The sequence below is a fragment of the Rattus norvegicus genome, chromosome 13, assembly GCF_021556685.1.
Source record: "Rattus norvegicus strain SHRSP/BbbUtx chromosome 13, alternate assembly SHRSP_T2T, whole genome shotgun sequence".
Classification (NCBI taxonomy): Eukaryota; Metazoa; Chordata; class Mammalia; order Rodentia; family Muridae; genus Rattus; species Rattus norvegicus.
Window position 1 is genome coordinate 69,235,429 of NC_141546.1, and position 14,666 is coordinate 69,250,094.

Sequence of the window (14,666 nt, forward strand, 5' to 3'; positions counted from 1 at the left end):
AAGCAGATGAGTCTTGATGTAACCTTCATCCATCTTAAGCTATATGTGTAAATTCCACACCAGCACATAGTTTTTTCCTGCTGCTACATTTGATGCTATGAATTAGAAGGATAAAGCAAGGAACTAACATGTACTGATCATTCATACCAACAGCCCCAGTGTTAAGTACTTTGCATGCCTTAATTTGTCTCCATTTTAAGAGATAAGAAATGGAGGTTAAGAACATTAATATTTTGCTACAATGGGTCAAAGACATAAGCTGAGAAGAAGGACTAGGATTCAAATTAGGCTTAGATTGACCCCACAAATGTCACCTTCCTACTTCTGCCCTGCCACCTGTGAATTATCTTCTTCTGAAATCTCTGGTAAGTTCTGCCCACTATGTTTTTCTCTCTGCCACTGCTCAAAGATAGGCAGAGTGTGCTACTGAGAAACAATAATGAATGATGTATGCAAGTGAGCTGAGGAGGTGAAGGAGAACTGGACCTTTTAACAATCTGATGATCATATTTTATTTGCCTTAAACAAACAGCAAACAAGGTGGGCTTTCTTAAAGCAAAGATAGACCTTAGTGAATCATGCCAAGGAGGAAGAGGACCTGGGAGTCCCCTTGGTAGAGAATGGGGTTGCCTTTGTTTGTAAGTTTCTGTGAGAACACACACAGGGTCTGGATAGGTAGGGAGATATCACACATTTGTGAAATCTCTTTGGGAGCAGTCCAGGTACATTTATTTACATTACAGCAGCTTTGCTTATGTGAAGGCCAAGATGATTCTCCATCACTCTAATGGTGTTGAGATGCCTGTGCACACGGTTGAAACAAGACAACGAATTACCCTGCTACCATCCTGTCTCAGGGGCACAACCATACTCTGTGGGTGTTGGAGAGCCACCCACAGCTCCTGCAGCAATGGGCACAACGTTCTTCCAGGTTATGGAAGATCTTAGGCTTAACACAGCTGGGAACTCGCACCTCTGTACATAGCACTCTTACCTCTGACCCTTTAGTTCTTACCCTGCCCATTTAACTGCCAGTGTGGATATGGGATAGAAGCTTCCAGTACATGGGAGAATGTGAGTAGAGGACAATTGTTTTCTAACACTTTGGATATGGGAAGGATAAAGCTATGGAAACATCTTTCCCTCTCCCTATATCATCAATGTTGCATCATGATGTCATCAATGACAGCAGCATTCAAATACTTTCTCTGCCCAATCAGAAGAAAAGTGTGTTCAGCCTTGCCTAGAGGACAAGGCTCAAAAAGGCAGGAAGGATAGCTTTGAGGAATCCTACATGCTATCCAGACAAAAGGGAACCTGTTTGGGGTAGAAGATGATACAGATTGAGCCCAGAAGCCCGATATCCAACTTGCTGGATCGTTTACCCTGCCTGGTTAGTTTTTAAAATGTTCCTAGAAGTATCTGTCTTTCTCAAATTCCAGGATGTTCTTCCCCATGACCAGGATTCTGAAATCCCCAATTCTGCTCTGATCCTAAATCTTCATAATGCCTTGGCCTCTCCCTTCTTCCTACTGATGCTCCTCAATCTTGCTTCTTTGTTTAGGGGACACACGAACTGAAACTGCAAGGCCTTAAGGCCTCTGCAGAGAACCATTGGCAAGCAGTCTCTCAGAGTGTTGCTCTTGGGAAGCAGGTTCAGATCATCCAAGGCTACAGGAAGAGGACAGGTAGGGACTAGAACAGAAAAGCATCTACTTACGCCAGAGCAAATGCTACCAATGCACCAACCACTACCACAAAGTCCAGGATATTCCAGAGGTCTCGGAAGTACGATCCATCCTGCAGGATCAAGCCTTGGTCTATCATCTGTGGGACAAGGGTTTGAACAGCCGTAGATGAGGCTCCTGGTGTAAGTAAACCTACACCTAGCCTCCCTTCCTCATGGCAAGGGCTCTATTTCTATTTCCACTGACTCTGTAGATATGATGGTTCCAATGAAAATGGCCCCCATAGGCTCATAGGGAGTAGCCCTATTAAAAGGTGTGACCATTTTGGAGTATATATGGCCCTGTTAGAGGCCTTGTGTTGCTGGAGATGGGCTTTGAGGTCTCAGCTACTCAAGCCAGTTCCAGTATCTCTCTCTTCTTTCTGTCTGTGGATCCAAATCTAGAATTCTCAGTTACTTCTCTAGCACCATGTCTGCTTGCATGGCACCAAGCTTTCTGCCGTCATGACAATGGACTAAACTTCTCAACTATAAGCCAGCCCCAATGAAATGTTTTCCTTTATAAGAGTTGCTGTGGTCACAGTGTCTCTTCACAGCAATGAAATCCTAAGTAAGACAATAGCCAAACCCACCTTGGGCCTGAGGAGCAAGAAAGATATCCAGCAAACTCTCTAGATAAAAATGAGGTTTGAAACCTCTTCTCATAATCACACAATATCTCCAGTTTACAGTGAGGACTCAGGTCCCTTCTCAAAGTCACACAGGGTCGAACTAGACTTCTTTGCCATTACAGAATCTTGTCATAATCTCTCTCTCCTCTATGTTCCAGAGCTCCAAATATTGCCACATCTGCATGAATGGGTAGAAACCCCAGACATGTTAAAGTTGGAATGAAAGAGTACTGTTGGATGTTAGGAGTCTGGAAGGGATAGGATCTGGTTGGAGTTATATGGAGTCTGGAAAGATTTACATCTCCCTAACCCATTGCCTGGACATATGTTCTGAATATGACCGGGAGTGCATGTGCAGAACTATACCACCCTCAAGCTGTGTGCCCACTTACAACTTGCCTCCTGTTCAGGCCATGGCAAGAGAGCTACATTATTCAATCACATCTGCACAGCCATACCCCACTGAGGACACTGAGGTGAGAAAGGGTTCACGGAAGCTCTCTTGCTATTGCCATAGACTAGGAGATAGCATTATTGGGGAAGGACCCTAAACTAAAGGAGCAGTCCAGTGATACAACTGAAATCCAGATCCCATATTTTCTCTGGAAATTTTTACCTTTATCACCATCTCAAAGGTAAACACTCCTGTGAAAACATAGTCGAAATATCTCAGGACCTGCAAAATCCACATGAACAAGACAAAGAGGACCATGTAAAGTCGCCAAGCTCTTTGCATACCAGCCCAATGACCTATTCCATCCCACATGACCAACATACCTCCCATAAATTCCCACCCCAGAACACAGTAAGGAATTTTTCATACTATGTATAGCAGAGCTGAGAGGGAACACAAGGAAGAAGGGACCAGGGAACCTGTCTGAGCCACATAGTCCAGAGGCTATCCCTCCCTTTAGCCATAACTTCATTTCCAGAGCCTGAATTGTTCCCCATAAATCTTTCTTTCCAGACCTTTTGGGTACCTAGGAGATGACTCAATGACTTGTGGTAGACCCACAGTTTCCCTGTATACACACACATCACCTATGGTTCTATGTTATATCCTATGTCCAGACCTTTCAATAACAGCAGAGCCCTCTCAGAAGCCTAGCTAGCTTTGGGTATCAAGCCTGATTCTGCAGCTTAAAAATAGTGGTGTGGTTGTGGGTGTGGGAAATGGCTCATACTTGTCTCTAAGGAACAGGCACAATTTCTCTATCTTCTTCATCCCCAGAAACCTTCTTCTCATCCTATCTTGATTCCCCTCTGATGCGGAAGGAGAGGGCTAGGGATAGAATAGACCCCAGAGCATTAAGAATGTTGGCAAACTGCCCCCCAAGTACTCACTTTGTTACGCTCTGAGTTAGTTAGTACAGGGTCCTCAGCTGCCAGGGCAATGCTGCTGGCCGCAATCACCAAGAGAATGCACATCTCAAAGTAGCGAAGATTCACAATGTAGTGGCAAGCCTTGCGGATCCTGTGGATGAGAAAAGCCTGTTGAGCTCACCCTTTTGAGCTCATTCTACATCGTTTCCAGGCCTGCCCCTTGTACTTCTCATAAGCCTACATCAGCCTCTTCCAGATAGCCAGGCCCTTGCCAAAGGAAGCAACCAGGGAGAGCAATTTAATTTCTCAAGCACCACCCCTTGATTTCAGGCCCTAGTGGAGAAAGGTAATCAGATTGGTGAGAGGCTATGTCATGCAAGCCAAGATTCATTATTTGCACACACTGAGTGAGCTTTGAGGAACAGTTGTGTGAGACTATGTAACCCCCTGTGGCATGTGGTACCCTCTGATGAATCTTGGTGTCTTCTCCTGTAAGCAGTGAAACCAGGACCTGCCTAGGAAATCATAAAGAACCAAGAAACACAAAAACAAATCCCTGCCGAGGATGTTTCTATGGCTTCCTGACTATTCTGATGGAAATATCTGCAGTCTTTGTTCTAACTTTGGATGATGTGACATCTTAACCAGCTTCCTCCCACCCCACAGGTATGTCTGAACACTGCCCACGTGACCACTGAAGGTCACTTTCCTGTTTCAGAAGCTGATCTATATGCCAATTACAGGGCATAAGGTACACACTCTTTTCTTCGTTCTATATTTCTTCAACCTAACATTCTAGACTCTTCTCTAACACTCCTCCATTCCTGGGAAAGGAAGCTCTTTTCAAAACTCCATATGCAGAACAGAGGTACCAAACCTTTAAACTCCAGTAGATGTCTGACCATCTTAGGGTCCATAGTGTTTCCTCTTCCAGAATGTCTGAAGACATCCTCAAGGAGAGTTCCTTCATTTTCCTTATCCTAACTTCTGATCAAAGAGTAGGGAAGGGTCTTTTCCCATGATATTTCTCCTGTATTCTGTCTTTAATTACCCTGGAAACTATGGACACAGAGGTGAGAAACTGTTCAGCTTAATGCCCTACCTTACCTAGTGGGCTCCAAATATTTCCCTTTCTAGCTACCCTCTGCCAGGAGGACTCAGGAAGATAACAGGGCTCCCCATTTCCTTTCCAGCATCCCGGGCTGGCTCAAATACTGGCTCTCTATCTCCTAGTATCAAAGTGGGATGCAACAGGAGCATGGCTCACGGGTTAGTGGTGCTGAAGATGAACATAGAACTATGGGGCACCATGGCTTTTCCAGTCTCCCGCTTCTCCTTCTTCTGCTTCTTCTTTTCCACCTCTTCCTCTTCCTCTTTGGTCTCTGCTTCCTTCAAGGGACTGGCTTCTCCATCCGTCTTGTTGCTAACTGCAAGCGGAAAGGTTTGACTCTTCAGAAAGCTGCAGACATCTATGGTTTCTCATTTCAGTTGGGAACAGAAAGGAATGGATAGGAGGGGACGCCAAGGATGATGCTGGGAAGGTACCCTGACAGCATCAGTCCCCCAAATGAGGACTCTTCCCCAGAGGGGAAGTCTTCCTCCTCTTATCTCTAACCTTACCCATACTACATACCACAGCCTTTTGTGTCATAGAAATAATAAAAATATTTTCCCTTTTACAGATGAACATTTGTAGTGTAGGAGACAGCATAACCATTGCAGCTACAAAGCTTTCACAATTTAGAAATTATGTCTAAACTCCACATTCTGTTTGAGCTCACCCATTGAACTTCCATATTAACAACCCCTCAGTGGGGTACACTATTATTCCCAATATACAGATAGAAACACTGAAGTTCAGAGAGTCTCCATGCCTTTCCTAAGGTCACACAGCTAATTTGAAATCCTATCCACCTTCAGAAGATCTCTGCAATGGAAGATTTCAAGAAACCATTACTCTCCGCATACTGCTTTTCTGGCTGTACCTTCTCCAGCACGATGAATATAGAAATGAAAATGCAATATTCATGTGAATATAGGCCTGTGACTGTGTTCTAGTGCTGGGGGTGATGAAGCAGCCAGGGGTCATGGAACAATGTCAGGTGGCTACTTTCTGTTTCTATGCTGCGGAGGGGGCAGGAAGCTTTCAGTGTGGAGAGAAGGTCTGCCCTATGGCCAAGGAGTGACACTACCCTGAGACTCGGGAGAAGTAGCAAGCCTTTGTGATCCTGGCTCATGGTGGGGCCTTCTAGTAGCAAAGTGGTAGCACGGGCCTAAAAACCTTCCTGTCACGTACTGCGCTGTGATACAGGACCCACACCAGCCCTACCATGAAGCAGAGAGATGGCCAAGTTACTGTTGTTTCTTATAAAAAGAGGCTCCAAAGCACTTCTTATTTAATAAAAGTACAAAGTCAGACAGACATTAAAAGTGGCTGTGAACCTTGAATCCTGAAACATGCCCCAGTCAACCCCAGTAAGCACTGGACATGGGAGATGTACTTTTTAAAAGCTGACCTGTCGTTTCTGAGGGTGGGTGATTTGAAGCGAGAGTGGAAGGGAAGCAGAGGTAGAGAGGCAGAAAGGGAGCCGAGGAGAGACTCACATGACAGGAGATAGAAAGAGAAGGAAACCACATACCGATGGAACCCCGTGGTCATAACCTGTGACCACAGGCAAGCAGTGAGATTAATGCAGGGATGGGTGAGTGTAGGGACAGGGATAGCATGTGCATTAATGCAAGGATAGGGTAGGGGCAGATTATATGGTATGGGACAATGCAAGGGTGACATGTGGGGACAAGAATAAAGGGAATGATTAATACAGGGGAGAGGTACAGGTTTCAAGTCAGAATGAGAAATGGGACTAAAGCTGGGAAGGAACTTAGGGATGAGGCAGAGATTAGGGTGGGGCCATGCAGGAACAGGGCACCGAATTAATGTCATCGGGGAATATGTGGTCAGGGTGGGGTCAGGGATACCATGAATGCAAGAGCGAGGTGTGGTTCAGGGAAAGGTAGCTACAGGCCCAGTAAGGTAGTAGGTTGAACGCTTTCCCCTTGTGTTTTTTGTCAATGTTTTGCAGATTGACATCTGCATGAAAGAATCTTGATGGGAAAGTGTGTCTGAGAGCTCCTAGGAGAGAGGAGTAATAGAGTCATGGAATGTCAGTGCCGGGATGCTCTCCAGGGAATCACGTTATGTGCCACAGAGGCCCCCAAAGATGCAGGGCTTTTTCTGAGACCACTAACTGAGCAGAGCAGGAACCAGAGCAAGACCCATTCTGCTAGTCCACCTCAGGAGATCTACTAGTCCTCCCAGAAGGTCACAAGAATGCCATCCGGTTATAGCAGAATGTAACTGGTTATAAATTGTAACCACTGTGAAGACTCTCAGGACCAAGTTCTACCGGATAAAATTACAGCTGAGGGAAGTCTAACTCTGTAGGAGAACACTGCCTCAAGACTGTGAAAAATGTTTTAGTCTTGACGGGGTGCCTTTCTATTATTTATTAGAGTTCTATTAGAGGGGCCCCAGAACTAGCTGTCCTCAGCTCCAGTTGGGGGGTAGAAGGGGGTGACAGAACAGGGACTGTGCTCACTGTTCACCACTGTTGAGTCCACCAAGGGGTCCACGTCAGGGATGGCGACTGTGACACTGGTGCTCTCAGTGGTAGCCTTGTCCATGTTGGTTGTCATGCAGGAGAGGTCAGGTTCACTCTGGCTAATGCCCCGGCCCACATCCAGCTGTACATCCGCAAGCAGGGCTTGCTCGCTGCTGCCTTCAGCCTCCTGCTCTGTCAGAGCTGCATCCTTCCCCACTTCCAGCTCAGGTTGGGGCTGGACTAGAGGTGTTTCTGCCTCATCAAGAGCTCCTACCAGTCCTGAGCCCCTGGGGACCATCAGACTGTTGGTCCTGAGAATAAAGAGAAGGAGATGGCTGTGTTTCAGAGGCTGTTCTAGAGTGGTGGATGCCTCTGGCTAAAAGGAAAGGGAAGAGGAGCCCAAGCAGGCCTGACAGCATATGCTGCCTTCCATTCCTATCCAGACACAGTGAGGTAAATGCTCATGGGCCATGCTCACTGACAGATTCCCATCTACCCATCCATCGAGGCTCCACACTCAGTGAAGACGCTCTGGAAAAGAACATCGTTTCTGCAAGATTAGGTTGCCTGTTAGATTAAGCCATGCCTTCTATATGGCATTTTGGCATCATCTCTATTTTATAGAGGGGGAAACTGAGACCCATATAGGTTTCCATCACAGAATTCCTCACAAACACCTGAGCTGCATCCCCACCCCTCTAGTGCCCTCACACCCTCCAGAGCCCTTCTGGGACTCCTTTACCTCCTTAAGTCCTGAGTTCTCTCTTCTTCATGGATGGTTGGCTCCTTGCTCCTGTGGCTGCTCTGAGGCTCGTGTTCCTTCTCCCCATCGATGGACACCCCTTCATCCAGACTCCGCTCCTGGCTGGCAGACCTGCTTCTGGAGGCAGAGGCAGACTCCTTGCCCTCAGTCCTGACTCGGCGATGCCGGCTTCGCCTCTGACTCTGCCTGTGCCTGGCCCGGTCCTCAAAAGTCACCACAGTCTCTCCTCCCCCAGTCTCCTGCTGGGTTGGGTCACAGTTTCCATGACAGGATCTGGGCAGCCACGGTGGCTCCCGTTTGCCCAGGGACAAAGGGCTCCTCTGGTTGTCCAGGACGCTAGTCAGGCCACCTATGTCCCCCTTGAGAGAACCTCCACGGCTGATACGCTCCTCTTCACATTTTTCAAGACCCAAGCCCAGGGCTAGGCCCTCAATGGGCCTGGGCCTCCGATAGAGGCTAGGATGAGCATTGAGTGGGTTGAGAGGACTCAGTGGGTTGAGTGGATTGAGGGGGTTCATTGGTGGGGCCTCCTCTTTGTTGAGGGCTTCTTGGCTAGACATTTGCATGTGCCTCCTCAGCTGGCTGGTGCGCTGTTCCCACACAGACATGTGGTGTCGGCGTCTCCTCTCCCTCCTGACAATGGAGAAATGGCAAGGGCTATAGTCAGGACCTGGTAGCACATGTGAGAGTCAGAGATGGCAGGTTACAGGGGCCATGGTGAGCAGGGGTCATGGTGAAGGAACTAATGGAAGGATCCCAACAAGAAGCACAGAGATGCAAGGGGCAGAGTGGCCACACATGAGAAAGTTGTCAGAGCAATTGTCCGAGTCCTGTGTAGGGTAATTTTCATTTCAATCCCTGCCTCTGCAGTGCAATCACCATGTGGTAGGGATGGGTCAGCCCAGGACTGAGCCTAGTGTCTCCAAGACAAGTGAGAGTGGCAATAAAAGGACTCACCAGCCTTCCCTCCCCACTTCTCCTTTGATTGAGGGCATTAGCTGGGGTCTCTTACATACCCACAAATGACCCTTCCTTCAAGGTCAGAGATTATCCTCCTCTCTCCATCCCTCTCTGATTTTAGCCTGGAATAGCCGGGGCTGAGATGCACCATATTCAGATACTAAGAAAGATACTGAGAGTGGCAAGCAGCCACCATGTTCTAACAACGGCAGTATCCCCCGCAAGGTAGGGGGATCATGAGCTTCTAAAGCAACAGCGAATGAAACCCACGAAAGGCTATATTCACAGAGACCACCAGCAGCTGATGGCCAAACTAACAGTTGAGCATTTCAGCTCAGAGGCCTAATGAGAATTCACAAGGCAGCAGGAAGGCACAAACATGACATACAAGAACACAGGCGTGGGCTCCTCAGCTGGAAGGCCAGACGCCCACTCCTTCCCTCACGTGCCTGTGGGTACACACCCACCAAAGAGATATGCACATGGACCCACACGAACCTTCGCGGAGGCCCACACAGATGTACACAACTACCTACGTGAAGAAAACACCCACCAACACTAATTACCCATGTGAACACGTGCCCACTCGCAGGCCAAACAAGAGCAAACAACATACTGTCACATACTTTAGACACACTGATAGAAGCGCACTGAAAGGGGCAGAGGGGCACGTTCACAGATGTGCATGAAACACGCATACACACCCACACGCCAAGGCACACACTGACATTTACACTTGGTATCACTTTGTCCGTGGTAAGGACAAAAACACATCATCCCCATGCCCACACAGAACCACTCCACAACACGCAGACCGGTACACACATACAGGTGGCTGCTGCGCGGCTCCCACATCGACATGTGGTGTCTTCTCCTTCTGTCTCTTCTGGGGAAGAAAAACGAACAGGTTCAGTCCACCCCAACCTCTAGGAACCGCAAGCCCCACAGCCACCAGCAGATGTCCAGAGGGAAGCCAGAGAGTGTTGCACGTCCACAGGGCTTCCATGCACCTCTTTGTCTCCTGTAGACTCCCCCACCTAGAGTGCTCCCACAGTGGCTTCTGAGTCCTTGCTATGTGCAAATACCCAGATCTCAGTCCTGAAGCACACATGCAGAGTCCCGGAGGACAGACTATTTCGTGTAGAATAGACCTTCTAATGCTTCATAGCATGCCTCAGTGAGCTTATACTGCCACCCTCCAGAGTCCTACTTGGACAAGCACCCCTCCCCCACCATTTCAAGGGTGACAAAGGATATTCACACAGGATTGACTCCCAAGGTCATCACAATACAGCAGACCCTGGCTCAGTTTTATGGAGCATGGAGGAAACAAATGCTCTGCCATGCACACCAATGAGGTATGGAGCAGCCCAAGGCTAAGGACATGGCCACATTTCAGAGACCACAGAGCCACACTTCAGAGGACATGATTCCCTAAGGGAGAAGCCTTCAAGGTTTACCCGATTCCTCTGGGTGAAACACAGACTTGATCTTAGACTGGTGTAGAGAAATATTACTTCTACATATGCATCGCATCCATTCAAACACATGCTTAAGGGAAGATCAGAGTAGCGTGATAGATAGAAGTTGTAAAAGTAGGAATAAGTGTGTCAGCACGGGGCCAAACCTAGGGTGGAGGGCAATCTATCTGAGATATTCCCAGAGTGAGCTTGCTCAAATTTTTGAGCTGGAGGACCCTGGTTCAGCCCAATGAGCCCTGCTGGGTATGGAAAACAGCTAAATGATGTTCCTTGTCTGAGGAGATCCCCATCAGTGCAGAACATGCCAGACTAATGAACTCTGCTCAGCTGCCAAACTCATGCATTTGGAAAGGAGCCTTATACAAGGAGCAGGTCTGAGGAAGCAGAGGCAGCCAGTCTAAGCCTCTTTGGGGGTACCTGGAAGAAGCACAAATGTACGTGTGTACAAGCACTCATTGGTGTAGATGTCATTGAGAGACGTTGTGAGCTCCTTGACAAAAATCCATACCCCTCAGTATCATCAGCCTGTACTATAGCAGGCATGGGACAGTGTAGGGGCGAGAAACATTGGTAGCATATAGAAATAGAAGCATACACTCAAGACAGGCAGCATGCATACCCACTGGGAGAAGCATATTATATGATCTACTTGCAAATTCTCAAGTATGCAAAATACCAGCCCTCTAGGAGTATGTGTAAGTATATGGAAGGATTCTCTCTCTCTCTCTCTCTCTCTCTCTCTCTCTCTCTCTCTCCCTCTCTCTCTCTCTCTTCCTCTCTCTCTCCCTCTTCCTCTCTCTCTCTCCCTCTATCCCCCCTCTCTCCCCCTCTCTCCCCCCCATACATACATACATTTTGTTTTCTAACTCTCTACCACAGTTTCTCACACACATACTTTATATTTCTATTACACACAGAGGCTTTCTCACACACATGCATGCTTTCTTTTGCACACACACACACACACACACACACACACACACACACACACACACACACTCCAAGCAAAAGAGAAACTAATCTTTGTCATACAGCCAGACACATACTTGACACTTGACTTCACCTCTCTATTCATGTAGGTAACATCCCAAATTTTCACTCATATTCCCAAACCACACAGAGAAGTAGCCACTCACTGTAACTCATGTTCATGTGGTCTTGTGTATACCCCATAAGAGCTGTGTGAAGCAGGAAGAGCAGATGTCCTTCTTCTCATTACAAACGTGGGGAAACAGAGGCTCTGTGGTGTTAAGTGGTTCTCTTTAATGCCACAGAGCATCTTTTTGACAGAATTATAACAATGGGAAGCTTGTGTTTGTAATGATGCTCTTTCTGAGGTTATGTGCTTACCAGAAATCAGTTGTCTGAGCTGCACACCTGAGCAAGGCATGCATCCCTTGAGGTCACCCCTAGCAACAATAAACACCACTTGGTATGTGGACAGCAACCCAAGCCCTGATGTCATCTTCTTGTGGATTCTTGCAGTATCTGTGACACCTTCACTCTGCGCTGGTGTTCACTGCTTGGTTCCCACAGCCCTGTGCCTACCCACATTTCATTCATTCTTCCATTCCCTAAATAGTTTCTACTCTGGGCCAAACATCATCACCAATCACATCTCTCCAAACCTTCTTCTCCCCCAGGCTTCTCATCTCAGTAAATAGAACCACCCACTCCTGAAGCAGCCAGTCCTATCCATCTGCAGTTTTGGATACCTGTGTGTATGTGATTTTAGCCAAAATTTCTGAGTTCAGGGGAGCAGGGTGCGAATTACTCAAGACCGGAGAATATTCTAAAAAGGAAGGAGTTGTTTGGTATTCTCCAATCAATCTTTAATGATTTCTTTTTATTTCTCAGACTCACAGAAAAGGGGCTTAGAAATCAAGCCTTCACGGCTTTGAAAAGCAAACACAAATCAATAGTAAAATAGATAGGGGGCAGGCACCATATAGAATGGGGAGCATCCCAGTAGGTAAGACAGAGGCTACTCAGAAGTTCCTTCCAAAGACCAATGTACTGAGGACTTCTCTCTCTCTGGCTTTAAGTAACAATTGACAGGGGCCACTAGCTCAGGCTGTATTTCTCTCTCTCTCTCTCTCTCTCCATGGGTTACCACTGTCCCCAGCAACATGACAGGATCTTTCACACAGGCTGCATACATGCTCTATTTATCATCAGGAAGGAATTCTCTGGTTCCCTTCCACCAACTGCCCTCATTTACTGTGCAGAGGCCAGGCCTGTGCTGGACCCATATTGACTTCCCAACTTCTCCCATGGAGCACTGATGAAGATAGACTCTGGTAGAGTGATCCTATCTTTTCTTCATATCATTTGTCCAACTCACTTTCAAATCTGTTCCGTCTGGACACTGTTCCTACCAGGCTACTAGCAAGGCACTAAAGTAGCTTCTGTCTTGCCAAATCCAGTGGTCTCTTCTTTGTCCCCTTTGGAGGCAGTACTTCTTCAATAGTGTGCCCACTCTGCCAATAATATGTCACTGCCTACTCTGATACAGGCTTCTAGGACATCATGTTTTTCTGTCCCCTCTTTGTCCCCTGGCTATACTCCCTTGCCTCTTTCCCCAGCTTCTCCAGTGGCAGAGATGCGCATGCTCAGCCTCTGTCCTCAGCTCCACTCATTCCCTGTCCCCACTCTTCCTGGGTCATCTCACCCACACTGCTGGCTTAAATACCATCTAAATGCAAATGACTTCCCCCAAATCTTTATTTTAATCCCAACTTCTCCTGGATGCTCGAGACTCATGTAACCAATAGCCTATTCACACACTTGGATGCCTTGGAAGCATTTCACAGTCAATATGACCAAAACAAACGCTGGATTTCCACTGTCTCCGAAGTATCAATAAATGCTCCCACCCTCCATGCAGCCATTTAGGTCCCCGAACTATAAAACTGCTGAGAAATTTGTATCGCCCCTCCTGCATTCAATACCTAAGTGTATCCCATTGGCTCACATTTCAAAAGACAGAATGAGCAGAGCTATGGTGTCCTCTGTTACCACCTCCTGTGTCTAACTCATCATCACCTACACTACTCTAACAGCCAGCTGTGTCTCACTGCAGCCATGATGGGCCCTCACAACCCATTTTCCATGGAGCAGAGTGGCACTTTAAAGTGGAAACTATATGCTACATCCTCCCATGTTAAGTATTCCCATGACCTCTGCACTGGCTTCACTGGCTGGTGTCATTCTCCCTGGCCTCACTATCTTCCATTCCCCTCAGTTTCTATAAGCCACACTAGAGCTTGCTGAGGGACAGTTCCTTCAAAACACCACACGAACTGCCTCCTGTATGTTTAGGTTTCTATTTGCACAGAGGGTGCATCTTGGATTTACTTGAATGTTGCCTTCCCCCCCCCCCGCCCCCCTACTATTCTTGTTATCTGGCCTGTAACACTTCACTGTGGTCAGTTCGCAGAGCAGAGGAGGTCCCTTCCTACATCTGACTACCACAGATGCTGATAAACTAGATTTAGCCCCAGAAGCCCAGGGTCAATTTCGATAGCCTACTCACTCAATGGAAGGCATGTTGGGAGCAGACATCGGGCTGACCTCCTTGGCCTTCTGCAGTGCATGTTTCTGGTTGAAGGCTTCTTCTTCCTCCTGCTCATCCTAGGCACAAAACAAAGATAGCTTTACCTAAGGTTGCAACAAGGAGAGTAGCTTCCTTCCATCTTCCCCAGGAGCTCTGAAGACCCAGCAAGATGAGGTAAGCAGAAGAAAAGTTTTAACCCCGACATGGAATCTTCCCTGCATTGTTCATGGGTTTCTAGGCAGAGGTCTCATTTCTTCATCTACATTTTAGGTTGAGGGGAGAGAGAGAGAGAGAGAGAGAGAGAGAGAGAGAGAGAGAGAGAGAGAGAGTGAGAGCCCCAGAGACAGAGACAGAGATAGATACAGGAAGACAGAAAGAGACAGAGAGACAGAGAGACAGAGACACAGAGACACAGAGACACAGAGACAGAGACAGAGAGGTATATAGGTTCCCATGGAAACCAGAAAAAGGCATTGGACTTCCGTGAAGCTGGAGTTCCAAGCAGTTGTGAGACACTCCATATGGTCCTTAGAACCAAAGTTAGGCCCTCTGGAAGAGCACTAAATACTTTTAACTGCTGAGCCATCTCTCTGGCCCTGCCTCAGCTATATTCTTGTTCAAAG

General features: G+C 47.3%; 1 protein-coding gene across 2 annotated transcripts in view; it reads right to left on the reverse strand.

Moving 5' to 3' along the window:
• Cacna1e (calcium voltage-gated channel subunit alpha1 E) overlaps positions 1-14,666 on the reverse strand; it is a 484,040-nt gene that overhangs the window by 69,287 nt on the left and 400,087 nt on the right. The window contains exons 20-27 of one of the 2 annotated variants that reach the window (XM_087581477.1): positions 14,023-14,120; positions 9,836-9,892; positions 8,026-8,679; positions 7,281-7,594; positions 4,949-5,108; positions 3,703-3,832; positions 2,975-3,034; positions 1,721-1,827 (exon numbers count right to left, since the gene is read on the reverse strand). In XM_087581477.1, the coding sequence (XP_087437603.1) occupies positions 1,721-1,827; positions 2,975-3,034; positions 3,703-3,832; positions 4,949-5,108; positions 7,281-7,594; positions 8,026-8,679; positions 9,836-9,892; positions 14,023-14,120 (1,580 nt within the window). 2 annotated transcript variants of the gene reach the window in all.